This window comes from Tiliqua scincoides, chromosome 1 (genome assembly GCF_035046505.1).
Source record: "Tiliqua scincoides isolate rTilSci1 chromosome 1, rTilSci1.hap2, whole genome shotgun sequence".
Lineage (NCBI taxonomy): Eukaryota > Metazoa > Chordata > Lepidosauria > Squamata > Scincidae > Tiliqua > Tiliqua scincoides.
Window position 1 is genome coordinate 39,313,937 of NC_089821.1, and position 26,394 is coordinate 39,340,330.

The following is a 26,394-nucleotide window of genomic DNA, read 5'->3' on the forward strand; positions in this document are numbered from 1 at the left end:
GATCCCCTGCACTGAACCTGCCAGTTTTGACCAGACCAACCTAACAGAACATCACTGACTGACTAGCATGGAGCAGGTGAAAGGAAACGAAAAATCGCCCATGTCAATCAGGTGAGGATCAAAGCATTCTTCCTTGGTCCCCAATGACAGCTAGCTAAACTCACACTGCTTTCCTGGCCATATGGATGATGCATAAACAGAGGTGCGAGGCAAGAATAATATTCTTAACTGGGGCCCAGATGCCTTCTTCTAAGAACCTTCAGCTAATGGGAGGCTCAAGTTTTCCCATCTGGTCTGGATGCCTTTAAAAGGGGATTGGACAAGTTTCTGGAGGAAAAATCCATTATGGGTTACAAGCCATGATGTGTATGCGCAACCTCCTGATTTTAGAAATGGGCTATGTCAGATGCAAGGGAGGGCACCAGGATGCAGGTCTCTTGTTATCTGGTGTGCTCCCTGGGCATTTGGTGGGCCGCTGTGAGATGCAGGAAGCTGGACTGGATGGGCCTATGGCCTGATCAAGTGGGCCTGTTCTTATGTTCATCTTGCCTTATGTCCCCCAAGATGCCCTCCACACTTGTGGGATAGGTCATGTTCCTGAAAAATCAGGTTGAGTAAACTTTACCAGAGTGGACACATTTCCTGTTTAGAGGGTTAATTTTTCTATTGTGTCCCTCCTGGCATGCCACTTAAAGGAGACCAGACAAGTTTAATATCTCTCTCTCTCTCTCTCTCTCTCTCTCTCTCTCTTATATGGATGCTTTATAGCTATTGCTTAAATGATCATAAGATCAAACTCCTTTAATAATTTATTCAAAAGCATATTAAAGTACATTAGTAGCAAATTACTTTTAGAATGGTTAGTAAGAAGCCTATTAAAATAAAGCACATCTTGTTGAAACAAATGACTATGCTAATAGGTTTAAGGTAGCATGCACAAGTTATAAATTGCCATGTAACTGTGAAGCCATTGCAGTGCTTTTACTACATTGAATAAAATTAAGTGTTCATATTTGCAAGAAAGGATATAAAAATCTATTCAGCAAAGCATTGTGCCTTGTTGTACTTTTTAGTGCTGATGAGTGAATGATATGTTTAGAGTTCAGTCATGCTGGGGTTTTTTTCTCCCCTTAAGCAAAACTCCTACACAGACTAGTAGGAATTTGTCCCATGTATGCACTGTTGAATGAAGCTTTTTCTATTTCCAGTAATAACTAATGTGCTAGTGAATATCAGGGTGGTAAATCAGGCATACCACAGTAAAATCTCAGGGTACAATGACTTAAGATAACAATGGATTGTCTTTGGGCACTCGCTCTTTAATAAAAACCTGTACTCAAGACGTGAGAAAGCTCCAGTGGGTTCTTTTTGTAAATCCCACTGGAGTCATTCAATGTTTCAAGGAAGGTTGTGACAGTGTTAGTTACTTTTCTATAAAGTTGGAGCAGTGAGAGCCACTCTCCAGCATTCTGAAATCTCAGGCTTTTGGAAGGGGACCAGAAGCAGCTGGTTGGATGGAGCAACTTTGAAGATCTCCCTTCCTTCAAATGTGTACAATAGCAGCTACCTTCTACCTTGCGAGCATGGACAAAAAGGTAACATGATTGGTCTTTTTTTTCAGAGCATTACTGGATAAAGACAAATGTGGTATTTTTCAACTTAACTGAATTAAGTCTCATGTTTGCAGACTAGATTGGAGTCAGTGTTTTATGCAAGTCTGATAAAAGGCAGTTTAGAAAGATGTGTTTAGTTCACATTGTATTGTCATTTGTAATCTAGGAGTTAAATAATAAGATGGTATTTCTGCTCCTTAACACTAGATAATTGACCTGTTGACTGCAGTAGGAGCAGGATTGCACCTGAGGAACAGCTTATTTGTTTGTTAGATCAGAGATATATTGTATGAATGCAGGACTATTCATTTAAGTTCCCAAGAATGCAAAGATTCATCATTCTTCCTTAGTAATTCATTCTAGACATGGTAGTCAACAAATAGTTTCCAATTGAAGCATCTGAGTTTGCAAATAGCTGGGCAAACCAAAAGCTGCAATCCTATCCACACTTACCTGGGAATAAGTCCCATGGAGCTTAATGGAATTTACCTCTAAGTAGGTTGACATAGAAGTGCCCTCTAAGTAGGTAGACATAAAAGTGCAGCATAAATGATGTTACTACATTTATTTGCAGAAGCTATAGAAAAGATACAACATGACACAAAAAATAATGTGGTAACTAGCACAGAGTTGACAAAGTGTTTTATCAACTAGGTCCAGAAGACAGGAAGTAGGCGTGAAGTTCAATTGATCTGGTTTTGAATCATGTCACCTGGGCTATGCTTCTTTAAAGTGCTAAGCTATTTATTGTGACAGAAATGTGTTAGCAGCAGAAACTGCTAGTCTTACAGATGGAGAGCCACTGCGACTTCATGTCCATGATGGCTAGTGTGAACTTGGAAGAAACAGTCAAAGACAAAGAGACATCAGTTCAAACCCAGCAAAGGGGGCAAATCCAAAGGTGGCATAAGTGGTGGGAAAGCATGGGTGGTGAAAACACATGATAAACACTTGAATGGATATGCTTGTGCATCAGAAAGAGTAACAAATATAGCAAAATATAGCAACAAGGGGTAGCATCTCATTTCCCCTCCTCCAGAGCAAGGATTCTGGTGCTATTACAAGGGTTCTACCACTAAAACTAATGAATTCTGGATGTTACCCAAATGCCTAACATCTTGAGGTTTGCCCTTGTTCGCTTTGATTGTAAGAAACCTATTCAAGATCCAAGTTCAAACATATACTCAGTGGTGGTGTGTTTTAATTTTATCAGCAGTGTTTATCAGTAATTTTATCGGCACGTACTGTATCACTAAAAAAAGGTGCTTTGATTCTTTTTCTTAAGTAATAGAATATGGAACTTAACAATCACAAAGTCCATTGTGTTACTTCAGCTGTTGTGGTTTATGTAGAGAGGTCTGTGCCACCATGCCAGGATACAGTGGCACCACATGCTTGACTCAGTCCTATCCTTCCCAAAATGGCTTGCCTAGCATCCTGCGGGGGGGGGGGGGACGGACAGTTGTGCAAATCTCCTCTGGGTATTCATTCCCTTACCCAGGGATAAGCCTCCACAGCGTGGAGCGGTATACTCAGACCTGTGCTTCCAAAATAGCTGGCACAGGTCTGCATGGACCAAAGCCAAAGGATCAGGTCCAGGAAGGGACTAGGATTCAGCAGCCACTGCTGATGTCAGCAAAATAGTTAGCACAGGTCTGTATGAACCTAGACCATGGGGTTAGTCCAGGAGGGGGGCAAGGATTCAGCAGCCTTTGCTGATCCTCCCTTTTCTGGAGTAAGTCTACCCTTCCCCATCCCATTGCTGCCTCATTCCGCCCTCCCCTGCCCCCATTTTGCCCTCCCCGACTCCATCCCACCTCTGCTGACATACCTATGTTGGTGGGTACATAAAAATCCTCTGGCACACAGGGTTAGGCCTTTCCACCAGCACTTCAGCAGTGTGCAAGTCCACACACTGCCAGAAGGGTTCTTATGACTGCTGTAAGGCAGTTAATGCTGGCTGGTGGAACACTTCTTACAGCTCAGTAGGACTGGGCTCTAAGAGAGGAACAACCATATAGGGAAGCATTGCTTCATTGTTTAAAATCCCAAGATTTCACCTTAGTACAGGAGCCTGCCTTAGGGATGAGCCAGCACTGCCATGAAACAAAGGGGTGCTTGGTTTCTCAGTCTACCCTATTTCCATGGTCTCAAGAAATTAATATGTCTTTCTGAAACAAAATCAATTGTGAATTAATTGTGAATTTTAGGTTTGCAATGTAAAGCATGCATCATTTTGAAATCCATTTAAGATAACAGCATTGAGTGCGGTAATTTGCTGCCACAAAGTTGGTGAAAGAAGAAAGGAGTAGATAAGCAAGACTATCAATAGCTGGCGAGTTGCACAATATTTTATTATTTGAATCCAAACTAAACTCAGTTGACCTTTGCTGTACAAAATGCTTACCAATGTTGAGCAGTGTTGAGTTTTCTCTAAAAGTAAGTATAGGAACTGGTAGATTATAAATATTGGCCTCGGGTCAGCTCTTCTCCTTTCCATGGTTGCGTAAAACCTGCAGCAATTGAAGCAGTAAGCTGGGTCTCTATATTTGCTGAGAAGTGTGACTAATTCTGAACCTTCTTTGGATCTACCCCCTTGCCAATTACCTTAGACAATTTCCATAACAGCACTTTTTGATCTACAATCTGTGTTCCGTGTTTTGCCTAGGACGTGTCAGGAATATTAAGATAAATGCATAGAGTGTGAAGACTGAGACACAAGCTGCTGAGAAGAAATTATTTTAGGAGTTCCACAGTCCTTGTGGATTCATTATAAAGTACAAACTAGCCCATAATATTATTTTGCAATGCTTGGTGAATAGGGCTTAAACTGAGCAAGGGCTCTGTCCAAGAATCAGCTCTCAATGCCAGGGCTGCATAATTAATCTTTGCAGTTCTTTGCCATAAGATGTGGTGAAAACCACCAAATGTTTTTAATGCAGTGATTCCCAAACTGTTGGTTCACGACCCATCAGCCAGGGACGCACTCTGTTCTGGCCCCTTATGGGCAGGGCAGGGGGATGGCAGCAACACTGTCCTCAGTATCATACTCTTGCTGGGGCTGTTCGGGAGTTTTATACTTAACGTTCTGCAGGGCTGGCTTCTGGGGGATGCCAGGAGCCATGTGGAGCCTTCTGCAGGGTTCCCCAAGCCTCTATATGTGTAAAAAACGTGATCGGGAACAACTTCCAGTTTCATGTTTGAAAACCAGAAGTGGTTTCCGATCACTTCGAAGGGAGGGCACCAGGATGCAGGTCTCTTATTATCTGGTGTGCTCCTTGGGGCATTTGGTGGGCCACTGTGAGATATAGGAAGCTGGACTAGATGGGCCTATGACCTGATCCAGTGGGGCTGTTCTTATGTTTCTTATGTTACTTTTTTTTTACACTTAAGAACCTTGGGGAGCTCAGTGGGGGTCCCTGCACTCCCCTCCTCCCCCCAAGGCTGGCATTGTAGAAGGTAAGTAAAAAGACCCCCTGATCAACCCTGGCAACAGTGTGATCTTGGGGATTGTGTTTCTGCCATCCCGCTGCCCCCCACCTCGCAAAGGCTTAAGTGGTTCCTTCCACCCGAGGAGGACTTTGGGAACCACTCATTTAGTGGACTTAAATTGGGATTTAGATTGAATGAAAAGGGAATTAGATAAATTCATGAAGGACATCTATCAGTGGCTGCTATTCAAGATGGCTAGATGCTACCACCAGGTTCAATGGCAGTATACTTCTGAATACCAGTTGTAGGGGAGCAGTGGCAGGAGAGAGGTATGCCTTTCTCTCCAGCTCTTGGGCTTCCTATAGATAACGGGTGGGTCACTGGAAAACAGAATTCTGGAGTAGATTGACCTTTGTCTTATCCAGCAGGGCTTCTATGAAGCCATGAGAAACCTATGCAGTCATAATAATGCAGAGAGTGGCTCTGAATATTAGTCCTCTATATGTATATATGTATTTACGTCAATCAAAGAAAAAAAAGATTTGGCCACAATAGCCAACTGTGAACAAGACTCCAGTTTGGATTGGGCAATTTATGTATTTTTTTCATCAATGTCTTGCATCAAATTTACAAGTGACTCAAATGATTGCTATGCAGTCATGTAGTCAATGACTCTTTAGTCCATCTAACGACTTGGTTTTTGTTTGTTTTTCCTTTTTCCCCCCCTCTACTATATATTGAATTGTTCAGTAGCACTGATGGAATGTTCATTTAGGGATACCTGTTGTAGTTCCATAGAAGCAAACACAAGAGTTAGAATAAAGTGTTAGGATCAGCGGCATTTCAATTAAGAAGTTGTGCTTCAAGTTATGGTTTAACAAAACAGTAGTTCTAATACTGCAGTCAGCCAATTGTTTCTCAGTTTGGCTCTACACAATGCATGAAACAATGAAACAATATGTGTGTTGTAATCAATTGGAGCTGGAAGATGGATTTTTGATGTATTGTACTGGTCAATTTTCTTCCTATGACCAGTTCACAATTTTTCTGTTATGATTAATGTTCTATAGTGCGTGCAAAATAAAACAATTACTTTTTTATAAGAACAATGACATTGCAGTTGCAAAAAGAATAGAAGCTTGTCCAACTGGTTCAGATGTTGTGTATCTTCTGGTGTCTTTCATAACAAGATGTCTGCAGCCAAATTATGGTTGCATGGTTGGCAACCTTCAGTCTCGAAAGACTATGGAATAAGCCTACAGCACCCGGTATTCCCAGGCGGTCTCCCATCCAAGTACTAACCAGGCCTGACCCTGCTTAGCTTCTGAGATCAGATGAGATCAGGCATCTGCAGGGTAACAGTTGCTGCCAGCCAAATTATAGAAGCCAGATAAAGGCATTTTCTATTGACTATAGTATTTATTTTTGTCTGAACACATTTTGCCAGCCTTGATCCAGCAACAGAAGTGACACATCCTATCCTTATCTAACAGATGATAGTAACCTGGCTTTAGGAAGGCTATATTTATTTAAAAATAAATCAGATGTATATGTATGTATGTATGTACATACAATACTGGAGATGGGGAACTCCCAGAACTCAGGGGAGGAATTTAGGCTGCAATTTTATGAACACTTCCCTAGGAAAAGGCCCCCATTAAACACAGTGAGACTTATGACTATGTAGACATGATTAGGATGGTGCTGTTACAAAAGCAAAAGGAAGAAAAGAAAGACTCACAAAATATAAAACACTGCAACAAAGCAAAGACAAAAGCAAACTTGCATTTTGTACTTTTGAGCTACTAACACCTTCCTGTGCTTGAGTACTATAGAACCAAAGACAATCTAGAAATAATTTAATAATAATAGAAGAGTAAGTGCCCAAGCCTATGAATGTCTACTCAGAAGTAAGTTCTATTATAGTTAATGGGGCTACACCAGCCCAGCACCAGTGTTCACTGTTTCAAACAAGCCATAAGGCACACCTGCGACAGTCAGTGCCAGTGTCAAAAGCCCGATCCTGAACTCCTAGCGCTGGCCCTACACTGGTGCCGAGTGTCGCAAATGTGCCGTAAGACATGCCCGCAGCACCAGCTTAGAGCCAGTTTGCACTGAGCCCAGTGCCAGCTGGAAGCCTGCCACATACCTACTGGAGTAAAGGAAGAGCTGCAGGCAGCAGAAAGATTCATCGGGGTGGAGGAGGAGGCGTACCAGGGCTGGGGGAGGGAGTGAGGAGGGAGGGGGCAGGACTAGCAGAATCCAGAACCCCACTGTTAGGCCTTCTGGTCAAATGGGGACTCTCAGCATAGCTGGTGCAGACTTGAGTAGCCCCATTGTGGGGCCTGCACCCTTAGGGGACAAATGTCACCTTTCCCTGAGGAGTCTCCAGCGGCTGCCCAACATGCATAGGATGCAGCAGCAGTCATTTTGGTGCCACTGCTCTTCTGCGCAGCTCAGGATTGGGCTGTTAAGCAGCTAAAAAGTTAATAAAATACTGTGAGATATTGTGTCACATATCATTAGTACTGCCACATGCGCAACAAGCAGCAGGTATTATTATTATTATGAGTTTTTTGCATAGTCAAGTAGGTGTTATTAACTGGTTTGTTTTATCCAGACATTGAGTCCTTCCCAAGGGCCTGGGATGCCTGGCTTTTATCCTATTTTGATATTACAAATTTTGTTGCAAAATGTAAGCTGTTCCCAGTAAAGCCGCTTTTTGCAGTTGATTAATGGAAATTTCTGTGGTCCCGATGCTGTTCAGGTGCTTTTCAGAGTGTACTGGAATAGCACCAAGGGCGCCAATCACCACTGGGATCACTTTGGTCTTCTTCTGCCACAACCTTCCAATTTCTATATGTAAATCTTTGTATTTTGTTTGTTTTTTTCTAGTTCTTTTTCTTCTACTCTGCTATCCCCTGGTATTATTATTTTGTTTTAACATGCTTAGAATTTATTAGATGCAGTACAAAAATAAAATAGAAGATAATCTGCAGTTATTATATAAGAGGGACAAAGGAGGGAAAGGGAATATTACATTCAGCAAGGAATATATCAGTGGAAGAGCCCAACGGGAAAAGCCGTGACAAACTACTATAGCTGGAGTGTCGAGAAAATGCAATTTACCTTTAAGAAAAGAGAGCAACTAACAATTGCCTGAAAATGCTCTTAAAAAGTAACTAGGATCTGAGACTTATGTAAGTGTGAACTGTATTCTGACAAGCCAAAAGTTTGTGCTTTCATTATAAAACACCAATATTCCAAGAAAAAGAGGTTTCTTGTAATATGTAAACAATTCTTTAAGACTCCCCCCACCTTTCCCTGAAGGATTGTAAGGAAACAGAAAGCAAAGAATTGGAGCTGAGTCTTGAACTATATATAAAATATATAGTGCCTGAAATGTACAGCACTTTTTCTTCAGACAGATTGCTCAGCTACACTGCTACTGTGTTCTTATTAACTTTTTTTTTTTTTTTCCTTTTGGAGGTTAGATAAGGTGATGGGTGAGAGACTAGTTCAGACAGACTGAAAAGATAAGATGAAAAGAAATTGAGTCGAACTGCACATGCCTTCGTTTCATAACTTTCTTGTAGAAAACCACCAAGAAGGGGAGGGAATAACTGGTTGAGGAAAGCAGCCTTGTTAAGAGTTTTCCTTTCTGTTTTGTAAGAAAAGGGAGATGGGAACACTTGAGGACACAAATGTCTACAAAGAATTGCTTGAGACATCACTGACAGCCCAATTCTAACCTGTGCTGGCACAGCCAAGCCACATCCAGGCTGTGTCCAGTGTAGGTTAGGAGGAGGCTGGAGATCTCATAGTAAGGGGATATTTTCCCCCTTTTATCTGGCAAATCCTATTTAGCTGGGGCAAATCCGGGAAGGGAGTTAGGATATGGTGGAGACCTTCTCCATCAATCCCACTCCCTCCCAGGGCCAATCCACCCATGTTCCACCCTCCCCACTTCTCCAAAACCCTCCCCCTGCTCCTACACCACTCAGCAGTCAGTGGTAGTTGGGTCAGTGGATACAGTGGTGGCAGGGCAGCACAGGCCTCCCAACTGGCACTGCCTACTCACATGTATAACAAACTTAAGAACAGCCCCACTGGATCAGGCCATAGGCCCAACTAGTCCAGCTTCTTGTATCTCACAGCAGCCCCACCAAATGCCCCAGGGAGCACACCAGATAACAAGAGACCTCATCCTGGTGTCCTCCCTTGCACTGGCATTCTGACATAGCCCATTTCTAAAATCAGGAGGTTGCACATACACATCATGGCTTGTAACCTGTAATGGATTTTTCCTCCAGAAACTTGTCCAATCCCCTTTTAAAGGCATCCAGGCCAGACGCCATCCCCACATCCTGTGGCAAGGAGTTCCACAGACCAACCACACGCTGAGTAAAGAAATATTTTATTTTGTCTGTCCTAACTCTCCCAACACTCAATTTTAGTGGATGCCCCCTGGTTCTGGTGTTATGTGAGAGTGTAAAGAGCACCTCTCTATCCACTTTATCCTTCCCCTCCATAATTTTGTATGTCTCAATCATGTCCCCCCTCAGGCATCTCTTTTCTAGGCTGAAGAAGCCCAAACGCCATAGCCCTTCCTCATAAGGAAGGTGCCCCAGCCCAGCAATCATCTTACTTGCCCTCTTTTGCACCTTTTCCATTTCCACTATATCCTTTTTGAGATGCGGCGACCAGAACTGGACACAATACTCCAGGTGTGGCCATACCATCGATTTGTACAACGGCATTATAATATTAGCTGTTTTGTTCTCAATACCTTTCCTAATTATGCCATGCATAAAATTAGCCCTCTTCACTGCCGCCGCACATTGGGTCGACCAGAACACAAATTGACCCAGTCAATATGAGGATAATTGAAGTCCCCCATGATTACAACCCTGTTCCTCCTTGTCACCTCCCTGATCTGTTTCCTCATTTCATGGTCCCCTTCCGGTTTCTGGTCTGGAGGACAATAGTATGCCCCCAGTATTACATTACTCCTCAGGCTTGGTAATTTAACCCATAGAGATTCTATGGAGTCGGACCCACCTTCAATCTCTACTTTGCTGGATTCTATCCCTTCCTTAATGTAAATGGCCACCCCACCTCCAACACGCCCCTCTCTGCCTCCTGTAGTGTTTATAACCCGGGAATGCGGTATCTCCGCATTCCACCAGATTTCTGTTATGCCCACTATGTCAATGTTTTCCCTTGTCACCAGACATTCCAGTTCTGCCATCTTTGCTCGGAGACTTCGGGCATTTGCATAAAAGCATTTGTACATGGAATGCCCCAGAAGTCACAAGTAGGACTCTGCTCCTGCTCAGAGTAGACCTCTGTACGCACTTACATATTTATTTTTATTGCCCTCACCTAGCTCCTGTGCCCCAACTTGCTGGACCTTAGAATCCCTCCCTCAGGTTAGATTAGGTGCTAACTTAGGTAAAGCTAAGCTAAAGGTAAAGCTAAATTTCAGTGTTGATCTAAGGTTGATTTAAGGTTAGAAGACAAAGAGTTAGAAAGAGTACACTTACCTTCTTCTCTTCCTCCTCTCCTCTTCACAACTCAGGAAGTCTTCCTTCTCCTTCTCCAAAACTCATAGGTCCACTTGCCTCCCTCTTCTCTTCGCACAGATGCTAAACCCGCGGTGCCTTACCTGGCACTTGTTCCTGAGGCACTTGGTGTCCCAGAGGCCACACATGCTTCTTCCAGAGGCCACGCGCACTTTACGGCCTGTTTGCAACACCCTTGGCTGTGCCAGTTTGGTAACAGATTAGGATTGCGCTTGAGATGCAGGGCCAACTGGTGCATAATTATGAAGGTGTTGGATTCCCCTTGTCACGTACCTCTCATCTGCAGCAGCTCAGAATTTGATGTTTGCTATGATGATGATGAGGTTGTCACAATATGCTACAGGCTCATGTCACAGTATAAGGCACACTTTATATTTGGTGTTTGCAACTGGGCAGGATGCTGTGGATCCATGGGTAGAGGTACTTCAGACTGTTCCCTGTTCATCAGTGGTCCACTGCACAAAAGAGGTTTTATATTTATGCAACTGTGAACCTTGCAGTGGTGGGGACCTAGTAGGATGGTCTGATTCTGGAGAATGATGGATGCAATTTTTTTTTTTACTTCTGTCAAGACCCTGATTGGCTTCTAAATGACATAATGATCCAGGTAGTTGATACAAATGTTCCCGAGCATCCTCTTAGGCAATTCAGGCTCCCTTGTTTATCAGGGGAGCTATGGGTAATGAAGCAATGGTGGAAGAAAATGCACAATAAATGACTGAACTAGGACTAGAGTTTACTTTAAAGCCTACTCCACGGCAGTGAGGGCTGTTTTCCACCACTACTGAACCACTGAATCAGCACATCATCCAACAACATTTTTCTCTATGGCTTGAGGTCAATTCCATCTGTCACCTCTTTGCTGATAAAGTCACTTGCACCTGTTCCAATTTGGACTCAAAATTTGCAAAGGCCTCTAAATACTCCTGATGTGCCTGCTTGCCTTATTTTGTTGATTCTTTTCCAATGTATTCATCTTGAAATTATGAGTAGTTGGGACATAGGAACAGCCCCGCTGGATCAGGCCATAGGCCCATCTAGTCCAGCTTCCTGTATCTCACAGCGGCCCCACCAAATGCCCCAGGGAGCACACCAGATAACAAGAGACCTGCATCCTGGTGCCCTCCCTTGCATCTGACATAGCCCATTTCTAAAATCAGGAGGTTGCACATACACATCATGGCTTGTAACCCATAATGGATTTTTCCTCCAGAAACTTGTCCAATCCCCTTTTAAAGGAAGTTTGAGGTCAACCACAGGCCTGTTGGACCCTTGCCCATCCTGATTGCTTAATGCAATGAGTGGGAGCCTGGCCACTTGGGAGCGAATGTGGTGAATTATACATGTATGACCGTTATTGGGGGAGAAAACCCTCCTTAACCCTTGACAATTACCATTCAGTATCTAATTTGTAGTTCTTGGGCAAGGTGATTGATAGGACTGTGGTTATTGAATTCCAACTTTTCCTAGATAATGCTGATTATCTTGACAGGCTGGCTGGCGTTCTTGCTTCTTGCTTTTTATATGAAAATCCACGGGGTTTGTTTGTTTTTATATTTTTTAATTGTTTTTAATGATTGTTTTTCATGTTGTATTTTTAAATTGTTTGTACGCTGCCTTGTGTGCCCATTGGGCAAAACGGCGGGGTATAAATTAATAAAATAAATAATAATAATTATTATTATCTTGATCTTTTTCAGTCTGCTTTTAGACAGGGTTTTGGGACTGAAACAACCTCAGTTGTCCTGGTGAATGAGTTGCTGACAGTTAGACAGGGGGAGTATGTCCCTGTTAGTTCTCAGTGGCTTTCAATCGTAGCATCCTTCTGTATTGCCCAATAGGTTAGGACCCAATGTTATAATGGCATCAGTACTTCCTGGTGAGTATCCAAAAGTGGTATTGGGTGACTCCTGTTCAACACTGTATTCTTTAGTCCAGCATCCCAAATTGTTCACTCAACATCTGTATGAAACCACTGAAAGAGGTTTTTAGGGCGATTGGAATCCAGTGTCATCAATATGTGGCTGACACCCAACTCTACCTCTCATTTCCATCTGGCACCAGGGAGGCTATGGACATCCTAAACTGGTGTCTGGCAGTTGTGAAGGGCAAGATGCAGGCTAATAAGTTGAAACTACATCCAGGCAAAACAGAGGTGCTGTTACTAGAAAGCTGTGGCTAAGGGATGGATTTGCAGCAGGTTCAGGGGGATGCCACTTGAAGCTGGTACAAGAAAGCTGCCCTTCCTGAAGAATGCAGATTGAATACAGTGACTCATGTCTTATGGCCCTCCTATGCAGCTAGCACTGGTGGAACAAGCATGCACATTCATGCAAATGTGCCACAAGGCATGTTGCGACAGCATGGAGGCCCGCGGCACGGGCGGCAAAGCCTGCACTGCCCTGCCATTGCCACTCAGAGGCCTGTGTCTGCTGGAACAGACAGGCAGCCCAATTCTGAGCTGCCTGGAGTGTGGGGCTGCCGTGGCACCAAAACGGCTACCATGGCATCTAACGTGCAACTGGTCAGCCCGCAGTGGCTCCTCATACTTTCTTCCCATTCCCCTGAGTACCCTGGAATGGGACTGGCACAGAACCACACTGCCTGACATGGGGATCAGATTCCAGCTGAGCCCAGCACCACGGGTCCTGCACTCCTCCTGCCCCACTCCCTTCCTGTTATGCCTCCCTCTCACTCTCTCCCCACCCTCCCCCCACCTCCCCTTGCCCTAGAACACCTCCTCCCCACCTTCCCCCACATCCTCACTCACTTCTCTGCTGCCTGGAGGTCCGGGTGACCGCCAGGCAGTGGTACACGGGCCCAGTGCAAGCTCGGTATAGAATGTCACAGAATTCAGCGAAATTGCTCCTCTGTGTCATTATTATGTTATAACACCAATCTGTATAGTCACCATCTGGTATGCTCTTCTGCATCAAGGACTTCACAGTGCTCACTCAATAAACAGAGTCTTTCAATTGCACTGATCAACTCCTGTACTTTCATAGGGATAAGCATAAAATATGCCAAGAAATAGGACAGGAAATTAATGTGAGAAATGGACTGCTGCAATGATTTTACAAGAGGCATACATATCTCTCTCTCTGTGTGTGTGTCCACAAATATAGACATATTGACAGGAAGTCACTCTTATTAAGAAAGGCATCAAGCAACAGTATGACAGTTTTGCTCTGTGATAGTATTGGCAAGGGATTCCATTCTTCACTTATATAAATGATAGTAGCCACTGAATTTTTGTTTCCTGAAATATGCAAAGGAAGAATAAATTTGTTTGCTGGCAAGCTTTTAATATAGCACACAAAAAACCACCCCACTACGCTGATATTTTACTTTTATCATTATTACTGTATTTCAATACTGTATTCTCTGCTGCACAGCTGCAGCAGTGATAGAAAGTTGGATAGTATTGGACCTCAAGGTCCAGACACAAATCATTAAGCCACTTCAGAATGGGAGAGGTGATTTTTTTCCCCTAGGCCTTGTGTCGTTCATACTATTCCCAAAGGCGGAAAAACACTGTATAAAAATAGCAGTCAATTTTTGAAAACCATCTTTCTGAACTGTGATCACGTTTTAAAACATCTCTCTCTCTCTCTCTCTCTCATTCCTTTCAGAGTGATATGAGCGCCCTAGCAACATCAGGTCTCTTCTTCAAGGATGGCAAAAAACGCATTGATTACATCTTAGTCTACAAAAAGTCAAGTCCACAGATAGAAAAAAGAAGCACTTTTGAGAAAAACCTTCGAGCAGAAGGCTTAATGTTAGAAAGAGAGGTATGGCATATTTTCTCTCTCTGGCATCTGTCCTTTGCTTTGAATCAGTGCAGAGAATCCTGTGAAATAAGGATAAGAAAGTAAGTTCTGGAGAGTGGTTGGTGGTACTACTACTGATATAACAGGATCCTTGCCAGGATTGGAGCCAAGCACCGTCTCTAGAACTCTTTTTCCCCCCAGAGGAGATTGGTGGTGCTTTTTAGGAATCCCATTGCAGCAACTGGAAATAAAAGTACTACTGAGTCCCCAATCCTATCTAATCCCCCTGCTGATGCATGTGCATGGAAAAGGTGTGTGCTGCATGTTATGGTCGGTGTGTGGGGGAATTGGTCAGCCATTTTGTACTTTCCACCTAGTAGGCTGCATGATTTCCAATGGATCTCCTTGGACATACGCCACCTATTGTGGTGGTGTATGTTCATGGAGAGGCTTTCAAAGGAAGGGATAAGATCCAGGGTAAACCATGCTGCTGGATCCATCCCTTCACCACCCAGAAATGCCCCCATTTCCTCCCCCTCCCACCAGTGGGGGAGCACTGTCAGCTCACCTGGTGCTTTCAGACAGTGTCATTGCGGCCAGCAAGCATGCGCAACAGCCCAGCAACTGTGCTGGCGGCCTGGTTGTGCTCGCTGCCAGCAAGTGAAACAACATCATCCAGTCATTTCTGCCTGCATTCTGGCCCTTCCACCAGTGGATGCCATGCAAGCCCTGTTGGCACTGCTGCATCAGTGTTGAAAAGTTGGATAGGGATTGGGCCCTAAGTATTTAACCACTAGGAGGCATGGGAAATGCAGTCCTTGCTGACACCCAGAACTTATAGTTGAATTTCAGTAACCAGTAAGAAGCAAACATACAAGCCTACATCTGACCAAGAAACTAAGAGAGCCAGGCTATAGTTTACATTGAGCACATTGTTGGGCCTACTGTGCTTGGTTTTGATTTCCCAAAGAGCAGCTCAAGGGACTTCTCATTATGGATCAGGACCATAGGAGGAGAGGGAATCTAACTCTATCTTCCCATCACATTCCTGATTTGGATCACTCCTTCCCCCTCAACTGCTGCTCAGGCGAAAAACAAAACAAGCATACAAGGACCAATGGCAACATGATGTATATTTTGGTCTTGGCTGCCAGCTGGATTTGGGATGTTTAATGAGTGCTTTCTTTGGTTACTTTTTGCAGCCAGCTGTTACGAACAATGATATTATGTTTGTTAAAATTCACTGTCCTTGGGACACATTGTGCAAATATGCTGAAAGGATGAACATCAGGATGCCTTTCAGGTACCATAAAAAATATTTTACGTTTGTTATTTGTTATTTTTTTCCCCCCTTTCCTCATTTTTGTGCATGTATAAATGAACATGTTTTCCCTTGAAACAATATTTTTGTATGGTTGGCCTTCTATGAGTTTTTTTTAAAAAAAAAAAAACATTTTCTCCAGAACTAGTAACAATGGAGATCACAGCTGCCTACAAGTTTCTTATAGTTGAGATTGCATGTTAACCCAGAGACATGTAGTGAAATGGCAAAATTCTACTCTGTGTGGGGATTTGGCCTCATGAATTTTTGTGTGGCATTCTGAAGGACCTCAGAAACCTGAAGACCGGAATCTTTCTGCTGTAAGGCCTCCAGGAATAGATTCAGATTGCCAATTGAGCAAATGACTGACATGGTGAAGCAATCAGTGGATCTGTGTGTAGGTGAGTGGTAACTGGATGTTCTAAGATGTCAGACATATGACAGATCTCTCAGCTCATCTCTTTTTTTTCAGAAACAGATGAAGCCTAAGTTGAGCTGGGAGGCAGTGATTATCATAAGGTCTCAAATCTAAAGGAAGCTAGTCATGCTTAAGTCCCATTGAAATAAATGGGACAAGTGAGTCAAAGTTATGTAATATAATGTAATCTCAACAGGAATGAAGCGTGACTCACTTTCTCTGGATAGGAGTCATATGCCTGCAATATGTTAGGGAGTCTAACAAATTGATCACCACTAGAAAAGAAAAAATCCATGGTGGCTTCATCATGTCAATCACCACCAGAAACTGGATGGGGGAAAAAAAGCAAAAATAAAATAAGATAAAAAAGAAATATAAAAAGGAAACAAAACCCTTTTGCAAAATCTACCCTCTGCATACTCAAGCCAAAGATCTGTCTAGTTAATTCATGCAAATATATGACACTTTGCTCTGACCTCCCAAACTTCTCAGTCCTTATTGACCTTCATGTTTCAGTGGTTCATAGTGAACAATCTTGGGAGCATCCATGGTTGAGACATTGTTAAAAATAAAGTTCAATGGACGTAAACTTGATAGTGATGGGTTTCTGAGCCTTCTTCCCACATAGGTTCTTAGAATCTGCACCCCTCTAGCTCCTCTGTCTACAAGAGAATGTGGTCCTTGTCTTTCTTGGTCTCTCCAAAATGTATGCAACTAATCAAAGTAGCAACTACTTGCAGATTTTTTTTTTAGTCATAGGACTTTCTGAAGCCAAAATCGATCTCACTAATGTCATTATCTACCCAAGTTACTTTGGCCTAAGGCACAAGTAGTTTAACTGCTAGCTGAAACTGATTGCTTTTGATAAAATAGCCTACCTGTGAGGTATGGAAATGAATTTATTTGTAAATGTATTTGTAAATCTGCTGACAAAAGAAGAGAATTTGAAGTATTTCTTGCTTAATGGACAAATTAAACTTAAAGCTAATGCATCATTCAAATTCATGTGTTTTTCTTAATTGAAATAGGAGCCATGTGGGGGATGATCAGGATTAGGACCATGATGTATGTGAAAAGAGCATTAAACCCTTCCATCAAAACAAGGCGAAGCAAAAACAACTTCTCTGAAGTTGTTCCAAGCCACCGAAAGGAAGCTTTTAATGTGAAGTGCATTACACACTCCAAAAAATACTATATAAAAGCTGAATATTATTATTAAAGGCTGCAATTCTATACACACTTTCCTGTGAGTAAGCCCCATTGAACACAATGAGACTCAGGTCTTCTGAGTAGGTCTTCTGACACATTGAACTCAGGTCTTCTGAGTAGACCTGCATAGAACTGTGCAGTGAGATGGCAACTTATGGTTGATGTTACCATGGGTCAGATCATAGCAAAAGTGAAATAGTTACGTTGCCCCCTTCCCCACCAGAACCAAATTCCCACATGCTCAATCTTATAGGAGCCTCTGCATAAGTACAACAGCTTATAGGACAGACCCATCAACTTTACGCATTTAAAGTGTAACTTCTTCCAGCCAAACATGACTTGAACCCCACAAGGTTTCTTGCTGAGCAGTAGCCTCAGGGCCCAATCCTATCCAACTTTCCAGCACTAGTGCAGCCACAATATAGCCCTGAGGTAAGGGACAAAACATTCCATTACCTTGCCCATTGGCATGGCTGGATCTGCACTGGATAGGATTTTCTCTTATAGAAAAGTCAAACATCTTTTAAGTGTTCGGCAGAATTCCAGTAGTATAAAGAGAAGTTGAAGTTCTTTTATGGCATGCCTCTGGATATTATATTAAATTTAACTCTACATTGTATTGTTGAATACAGTACAATGCAAACACAGTGAAAGTTTCAGAGAAACTTGCATGACATTTTTAGCTTTACTCTATTCGTTTAAAAGTAATAATAAATATACATAATCAGAAGAGAAAAGCAATCTGTTCCGCTTCCTGCGTGTAGCTGTCTACTTACAAAGATTTGTGTGTAAAATATCAATGGCTATAATGGCAACACGGTTCACATTATCAGGAAATCAATATAGAACTGAAAAGGGAAAAGACCCATCGTCTTGGAGCTCTCTATAACCCGCAACTCTTTTTAGTGCTTATTCAATGGTTAATTGATTTGCTCAATTTATGTCTATACGATCCATATTGTATATATTGTATTGTCAAACAAGGATTTCAAAATGAGTTATTTTTTTAAAAAGCCTCTTTGCCTTTGAAATGGTGCTTCCAAGCTTGAACTTTGTCAAGGTGTATGTTGCAAAGCGACTAAAGTTCATTTCTTCCTTGTGTTACCTTCATACTGATCATACATGAAATTGTTCTCAGATGATTTTTGCTATTCTTTCAGGAAAAAATGTTATTACACTGACTGGAGGAGCAAAACCATGGGCAGGTTGGTGGGTGATGCATAGCTTTGACTTTTGCCAGATAGTCCCCCCCCCCCCCGCATAAGACAATCCATCCTAGCAGTTGTAAATTTATCTCAGAAAGCCTCAAGCAACTGGATGTAATTAATAGAGGCAGTAGAACTTTGCTATTTTCTTTTTGTTATGGACATGTAATAATTCTCACAGAAAATAGGAGGATGTCATCCAAGCCACTGATGGAGTTTTAATATCAGAGTCTCCTTAGTAAGACTCCCTGCTATGGTGCCCTGGGTGCAAAGTGGTGGTGCTTCAATTCAACTGGGTTGTGACTTGAAGACATTGCATGGGTCCATGCAGGTGTGAAAGTGTGAAAAAGCCAGGAGTGACACCTATCTGGAGTGATAATAACCCACTGCAGTTGTGTAGTTGTCTTCCTTTTACTGAGGGGCATCTGCGTTCACATTTCAGAAGAATCATTCCAGAGATCACCTGTGTTAAGCCAGTTTCCTAATGTGTGAACCACCCATTTAACACCCATTGTTAAATGTTTAATATCACAACCAATTACGGTATGATTAAATCACTAAATGGGCCAAACTACATGTAATGCAGAAAATCGATGAGAGTTCCATATCCCAGTGGGTTCCCCTCCCCCTCTTTGTTTGTAAGCTCTAGGCTGTGAATTGGATCAGAACAACATTACTGGGAGAGCCAATCACAGGTCTTCCATGTTGCATATACTTCGGCCTTTTGCCTTCAAAGTTATCTTCGTGCAACTTTTTATGGTTTTCAAAGTAATAACATATCCAGTTATTTAAATCCAGTGATGGTTTTGATTCATGGAATTAGTGAAGTTCTACTGCGTTTCCATCCCACTATGTTGGGAGAACTCTGTTACATAGTAGATTTGCATATGAAACCCAATAGCTCCTGTGATCCCATTACTTTAGTTGATTATCCAAATTTAATTAATTTAGTTATGACTGTTGACTTCCAGAGAGTCCAATCAGGTAAATCCTGATAACATTTAGGATATATTTAATATGTTTCTGTTTTACATATATTTCAGTTACTAAATAGTGTTGAAATATTTTTTTTCCAAACAAATTAAATAGCATCTGACTGAAATAACTGATTACATAAATTTACAACTGCTTATCTCCTCTCCCCAGTCATGCACGTGCTTGCTTTCTATCATTACAAAACATGTACATGATTTGCTTAGTAAGATTTATAAAATGTGAACAGAGTTAGTGTCTTGAGTCTTACCACTGAATAGGACTCCGGTACAAACATCATAATCAGATGGACTTCCCTTTTCCTAGCACCATCACTCTAAGCAACATTACAGCCCTTTGTCTGAATTTTCAACTTTCCTTTTTTAAAATCACACACACACACCCCTTTAGCCTTTTTACTAGTGGAAATACTGTACAAGAAAAAAACCACATTGAGATTGTTTTCTACTTGATTGTTATTTAAGAAGTACATTTGCTGCTAGCTTCTAGTGTTCTTGCCAATAACTGCTAAGCATGTGATAGGTCCTGGTTTTAAAATGTCCTTGTTTTTAAATTTATTACAGTGTAATGCAGTACTATTAAGGCTACAATCCTAGCCATACTTTCCTGGGAGTAAGCTCCATTGACTATAATGGAATTTATTTCTGAGTAGACATGCATAGGATTGGGCTCTAAAGAACTCTAAATGCAGAAACAGCCTATGGTGCCTAGCTGTCAGTAGAATGCTTGTTGCATCAACAGCGACTGCTTTATGGCTCTTGCAAAGTAGCTGCAGACAGCTCACACTGCAGGCTGGCAGCTGGAACAGTGGAGGCAGCAGTAAAGCAGCCTCCACTGATGGGCACCAGCTGGGAGGCTGCAGTGCTCTCCTGCGTGCTGGCAGGCCAAGAGACACTCATCAGAGCAGATAACCACATGCAGTGAGTTATATGGAGGTGGGGAGGGGGTTGAATGGGGCAGGGATAGGCAAAGTGGGGTGGTGATGGGGCAGGGAGGAGGGTTGATCAGGCTTGCGAGGGGGCACGATTGGTGGTGGCAGCACACTCCGAATTCAAACCCCCCTTCCTGGACCTGATCTGCCTGTGTAGGTCAATGTGGACTTGCACCAGCAATTGAACTGGCACAGATCTGAGTTGCCCATAGCGGTTGTGCTCACCCTAAGGAAAGGGGACAAATGTCACCATTTCCAGTCACCACTTCCAGTAGCTGAAAATCCTTCACGGGATGCAGCAATGCCAGCATTACTTGCCTTGCAAGGAGTAGGATTGCTCTGTTAGTTATCACATGACAAATGTGAACTGGTGTGAACTGGATATGGATAGGTCATTAAACATGTGAATTCAACTCTTAACTTTATAGGGCTTCTACTATTTTTTATTTGACCTACAGCCCAATCCTATCCATTGACTTTCAGTCTTGAATTCGGCAAGAGTTTACAGCAGTGGTCCCCAAACTTTAGCAGCCCAGGAACCACTTGGGCAAAAACTGGAATCATTGTGGACCAGATGTTACCCTCCGAACACAAAAAATATAATTAAATTTGTAATAATTGGAGATTTATTAGAGATTTATAGAGATTTGTGGCTTGCTGACTGTGCTGTAGGTGGACTGTTCTTCACTCTCTCTGATGGTCCGTGGGGTAGTGATCAAAGGTGTTTTTTTTCTGACACCTTGCAGACCACTTCTCAGGCAGGGTCTCTCAGACCACCTGTGGTCCATGGACCATGGTTGAGAACCTGTGGTTTATAGCCACATTGCATTGAATAGAAGAATATTTGCACATTGTTATTAATGCGTGCCTTTCTGATGGCAAATGAGAATATGCATACCTCATTTGATTGTTCATCAGTTAATCATTCAACACTTGATTACTTGTAGCTGAATATGTGGACTTGACCCCACTGAGAACCACGGTGTTTACGATTATGTGGGGTGAGGTTATAGGGAGGTTTTTTTACTATGGTGTGTGATGGTTGCTAGAGCCTTCACATCTGCATCACTATACGTGTGAACCAGTAGTCTTAGGACTGTGTTCATATTCCTGCAAAGTTCATCTGCATAGGTCAGTGAAGTTTCCCTGACATCTAGAGGCTGGTGAAGGACCATTCATGTTTGCAGTTCTTCCAATTACTGTCAGTTGGATCCCTCTGCAAACAGCTGTTGATTCTTATGGCAAGCAGGTGTTTCTGTACTAGACAGATGTCATGAATCTGGTAACTGCTTAGAGTAAATGATGCTAATTGGAAATCATTCGTTGAAAGGCACTTTTTGCATATTTGAAAGAGAAGGATTTGTTCTGGCAAACCGCACTCATATTTAAATGTTAATGTGATAATGATAACTCAGTCCTGCAAAGAAGGATTTTCACTAAGAAAATATCTGAAGAATAAGTTTGGAGCCCAGAAAATGCAGTGAAAAATCTTCCAAGGTTGTTCTGGATTTTTCAAGTTCTGACATGTGGTATTTCCCCATCTTTCGGACACAGACCATGTTTACAAGAATCACTTCCAAACTTGACAATATAGCTGTCAAAAGTGGCTAAAAGGTGATTGACAGCCCATTCCCATTGGGGCTGCCACCTTGTGGTACAGCAGTGCTGAAATCTTGAGGGGCCAGGTAAGCAGCCAGAGGACTCTTCAGGGTAAGGGAATTGAAGTTCCCTCACCCCGTGTTGGACCCCAGCAGTCCCTATGGGCTACTTGGATTTGTGCCAGCTCAGTTGCTGGTACAGAACTGAGAAGACCAACACTCCAAGACTTGGAGTGTTGGGCTCCAAGGCCTGGGGAGGGGAGATAGAATTCAACGACAGCCCGGGCTGCTGTCCTGCTCCCTCCTAGGCCTAATCTGCCCTCAGCCCACTATCTCCCACCCAGTTCTGCTACCTTCCATCCGCTCTGCTCCTGCCTCCCTGCTGCTCAGTGGGAAATTTACCACTCTCTGATCCACATGGACATCAACCAGCACAGAGGCCTTCCTGCCTGTGCCTTTCTCCTCCTGGCTGCTGCAAAGTGCCACAATATTTGCAGTGGTCATTGCCAGGACAGCGCAGGGGCGAGCAGCACTACCTGGTATTAGGATTGGGCTGTAATTTTGATTTTGGTTTTGATACCCATAAGATTAAGTTGTTCTCATGGGACCGGTAGAGACTAACAGCCCAATCCTAACCAACTTCCTGAACTGGTGCAGCCCTGAGGTAAGGGAACAAACATTCCCTTACCTTCAGGAGGTGCAGTGCATACCCCGTTAGCATGGCTATATTGGCGCTAGAAATTAGTTAGGATTCAGCTGTAAGACTGGAATCTTAGGCACACTTATTTGGGAGTAAGTCCAACTTAACTCAGTGGGAATTACTTCTGAATAGATATGGATAGGCTTGCACTATATGAACTGGAAACCTATTTAATTCACTTGCATTTGGCAGCCATTTCTCCATTTTATGTCCATTTGTACTCATTTATTGCATGGAATTATTAAAGTATTAACTTCATTATTTCAGAAACAACAACATCTATACTTATGCAAATTGTATTTTCACTGTTACAACTTTATTTTACAGAACTGGACCAGGAAAAAATAAATTGAATTTCTAAGAATGGGATAATTTCAGATACAAATGCATTGCATCGAAGAATAACTATGGAAAACTGGGGGTGGGGATGGCTAGGTTGTGATAACATTTTTAATTTATTTTTATTTTAGAAAAATGTTTCATCCCAAATGAACTTCTGCGTGTTTCATGAAAAAAAAACAAAGCATAGTAATGTTGGAACTTACCACAACATGCATAGCTGAGAATGTGGGTCATGTTTTGGAGAAAAATGCATCCCACTCCATATATACAGCTTGCTTGTGTTTGATACATTAATAAAAAATACCCAGTAACAGAGCCAGAAGCCATCACCATGTTTGTGCCAGTGATTTAATTACGCACTGTGTTAAGAAATACTTGTTCTTATCTAGCCAAAATTTTCCATCAATTAGTTTCATTGGGAGACCTGGATTCTAGTATTTGTAGAGAGGAAGAAAAAGTGCTTTCTATCCATTTATGCATACATTTTTAGCTTCTATAATTTATAATTTTATAAATCTCTATCACGTTCCTTTTTAAGCATCTGTTTTCTAATCCAAAAACTCTTAAAGCTTTATAATTTCCCACCTTTTAAGAAAATTGCTCCAATCCCTTGATCATTTTGCTTGCCCTTTTCTGTATCTTTTTCCATCTAATGATATTTTTAATATACAGGACACTCAGAAAATTGAACATCATATTCCAAATATGGGATGCCACGTTACTGCTGAGGAAAACTATGAAAAAGGGCAAAAGACTATCAATTGCTTCATTCAGCACATGAGATACTGCTATAATAATAGATTTGGCTGCAATCCTATCCACACATTCCTGGATGTAAGTCCCATTGAACTCAATGGGACATACTTCTGAGTAGACATGCCTAGGATGGCACAGTTTATGTGCAGTTTAAGATGCAATATCGGATGCTTCTGTGACATTATATCATTGTAGAACTGTGGAGCACTGAATTATGAGTTTTTGATGTTTAACAGAAATGTCTTTACTTTTCAATATTTGATTTGGGGCGCAATCCTGAGGCGCCCTTGGGCCAGCACAAGTCCCTTGTACTGGCCCAGGAGGGTTGCAAGCGTGCCGTAAAACACGTTTGCGCCTCCTTGTGAGCTGGTTAGGTTGCTGCACGAAGTGTACTGGGTCGTGGAGGCTGAATTCAGCCTCCACGCTGACAGAGGGACCAAGTCATGCTTCGTCTGAGCTTGGCTGACACAAGACTTTGGGGTGGGCGGGGAGGAGATGAGGAGGAGGTGGCGACCCATAGGGGCTGCAGTGGTTTACCCAGGGGTAAGGGGAAGTGTTTCCCTTTACCTTTGGCTGAGTCACTGTGCTGCCCTATCTCACTCTGGATACAGCGCAAGCTTCCTGGCTTGCCTGTTCCAGCTCAAGATAAGACTGTACCCTTAATTTCATTCATTCATTCATTCATTCATTCTAGTATGATATTTAAAGTTCCAACAAAGTCACATAAATTCTTCTGAACATACAAATGGATGCCCGCATTTCCTCAACAGAACTCATGATGTTTAATCCCTTGGTTAGTGCTTGGGAGTTCTAATCTAGTGTTTCTCAATGTTTGTTCCCTGCTGTACCACTTTGCATGGTCCACCTATTGGAAGTATCACTGGAAGTAACTGGCAGTGATGTCATCGCCAGTTACTTCCAGGTTGGGAGGCCAGATGCGACACTACAAACACTGGTGAGAGGATCAGGGCAGGCAGGAGGGCTTTTCTGAGCGTGCAAAAAGTGCACACTGGAGTTCTGCCCACCAGGCCAAGCGTTCTGCCATTGTTTGCTGTGTCGGATTGCTGGTCTCACTTGCAGACTGTGGGTGTCTGGGGTTCTTGCGAGTACCACCAGATGCCTCCTCAAGTACCACCGGTGGTTGAGAAACACTGTTCTAATCTGTTCTGTGCAGATCAGATTTTGAGTCCCAAACCTTATGATCAATTTATTTAAAGCACCTGTCATAAAATGACCATTCATGAGTTCCCTTAAGGACTTTCTTTTATGGTACAGAGCTAGACTCCACCATGCACTTTTCTTTTTTGTTCCTTTTCGTTTCTAGTTATGTTCTGGCCTACAGTGAAGAAGCATGTTTGTTTGATTGCAATATCAGTGAGTAAAAGTTATTCCCTCTGGAACATGGGGCCCCTTACAAAAGCGTCTGATGCTATTTTAGGTAGCAGTCATGGGCTTAGGTAAAAAGAAAAAGTATCTGAAAGAGAAGCCAAGAAGCTGCATCACTATCTCTATGCAGAGAAACTTACATTAGACATTGGTGCTTGGATGCAAAAGTATACAGAGATATGTCACTTAAAGAAACCAAGCAAAGCAACAGAATGTAAACTTACAGATAATGCTGTTTCTAATACGAGTAATTAAGACTCTGGTGTTCTGTATTCTGACATCCCAATAACAGATTGTTGAAAGTGACATTTAATAGTTTTGATCATGAATTTTATATCTATTTTTTTTCTCACCCTTTCAGCCGGCGAGCTGCATAAAGAGTATGAGTATCCTTTATTGTTTTCCAGGCTAGTTCAATCTTTTTTATTATTCCTTTCATCACCCTGTGACATATACTGGAAGATAAAAGCAAAATGCATGCAAGAGAATAAAATCATGTTTCAATGGATCTTTTCTTTTTCCAGCTTGCAGAGGAATATGAGGGAATTGAAAAGCTGGTTGCCCAGGAATCCAATGAAACTTGACAAAGAAGCACTTCCTGACCTGGAAGAAACAGATTGCTACACAGCGCCTTTCAGTCGAGCACGCATACATCAGTAAGTGGTGGACCTAAAAGAACTCATATGTCAGCCCATCAATATTTTATTCATTCTCAGCGGGTGTCATAAGAACAATCATCCTTAACAGATGGCCGGTGTCAACACTGAATGGAAATTATATTCTAAATTTTTTTTTTTCTAGAAGTGGAATCTCTATAGTCAACTGTGTCTTTCCAGTGAAAGACCTTCAGCGCTGTGGGTTCAAAAAATCAATGGAGGGTCACTGGATTATGTATTTTCTGTGAGTCATAGCACAAAACTCTAGGAGCTTTGGTACTAAAATTGCAAAGGTTTCATACTTGAACTACTCTAAAAACTTTGTCACCAAGATTATGAATGCTATTTTTTCAGATGGCACAATTCAATATTGAATGTTTTTGATTAAAACTATACTTTCAACTTTCAGAATTCAGTGACCAAAGATATCTACCCTGTTCACGGGACTTCAACAGAGTACATAGTCGATTACATATCCG

General features: G+C 42.3%; 1 protein-coding gene and 1 pseudogene across 1 annotated transcript in view; one reads left to right on the top strand and one right to left on the bottom strand.

The window, feature by feature from the left end:
• ANO3 (anoctamin 3) overlaps positions 1 to 26,394 on the top strand; it is a 295,226-nt gene that overhangs the window by 189,142 nt on the left and 79,690 nt on the right. Inside the window, exons 5-8 of the mRNA XM_066626992.1 lie at positions 14,263 to 14,421; positions 15,603 to 15,703; positions 18,509 to 18,553; positions 25,784 to 25,915. Coding sequence (XP_066483089.1) covers positions 14,263 to 14,421; positions 15,603 to 15,703; positions 18,509 to 18,553; positions 25,784 to 25,915 — 437 coding nt within the window. The remainder of the gene's footprint in view (positions 1 to 14,262; positions 14,422 to 15,602; positions 15,704 to 18,508; positions 18,554 to 25,783; positions 25,916 to 26,394) is intronic.
• LOC136637840 (5S ribosomal RNA) lies at positions 6,299 to 6,418 on the bottom strand (annotated as a pseudogene).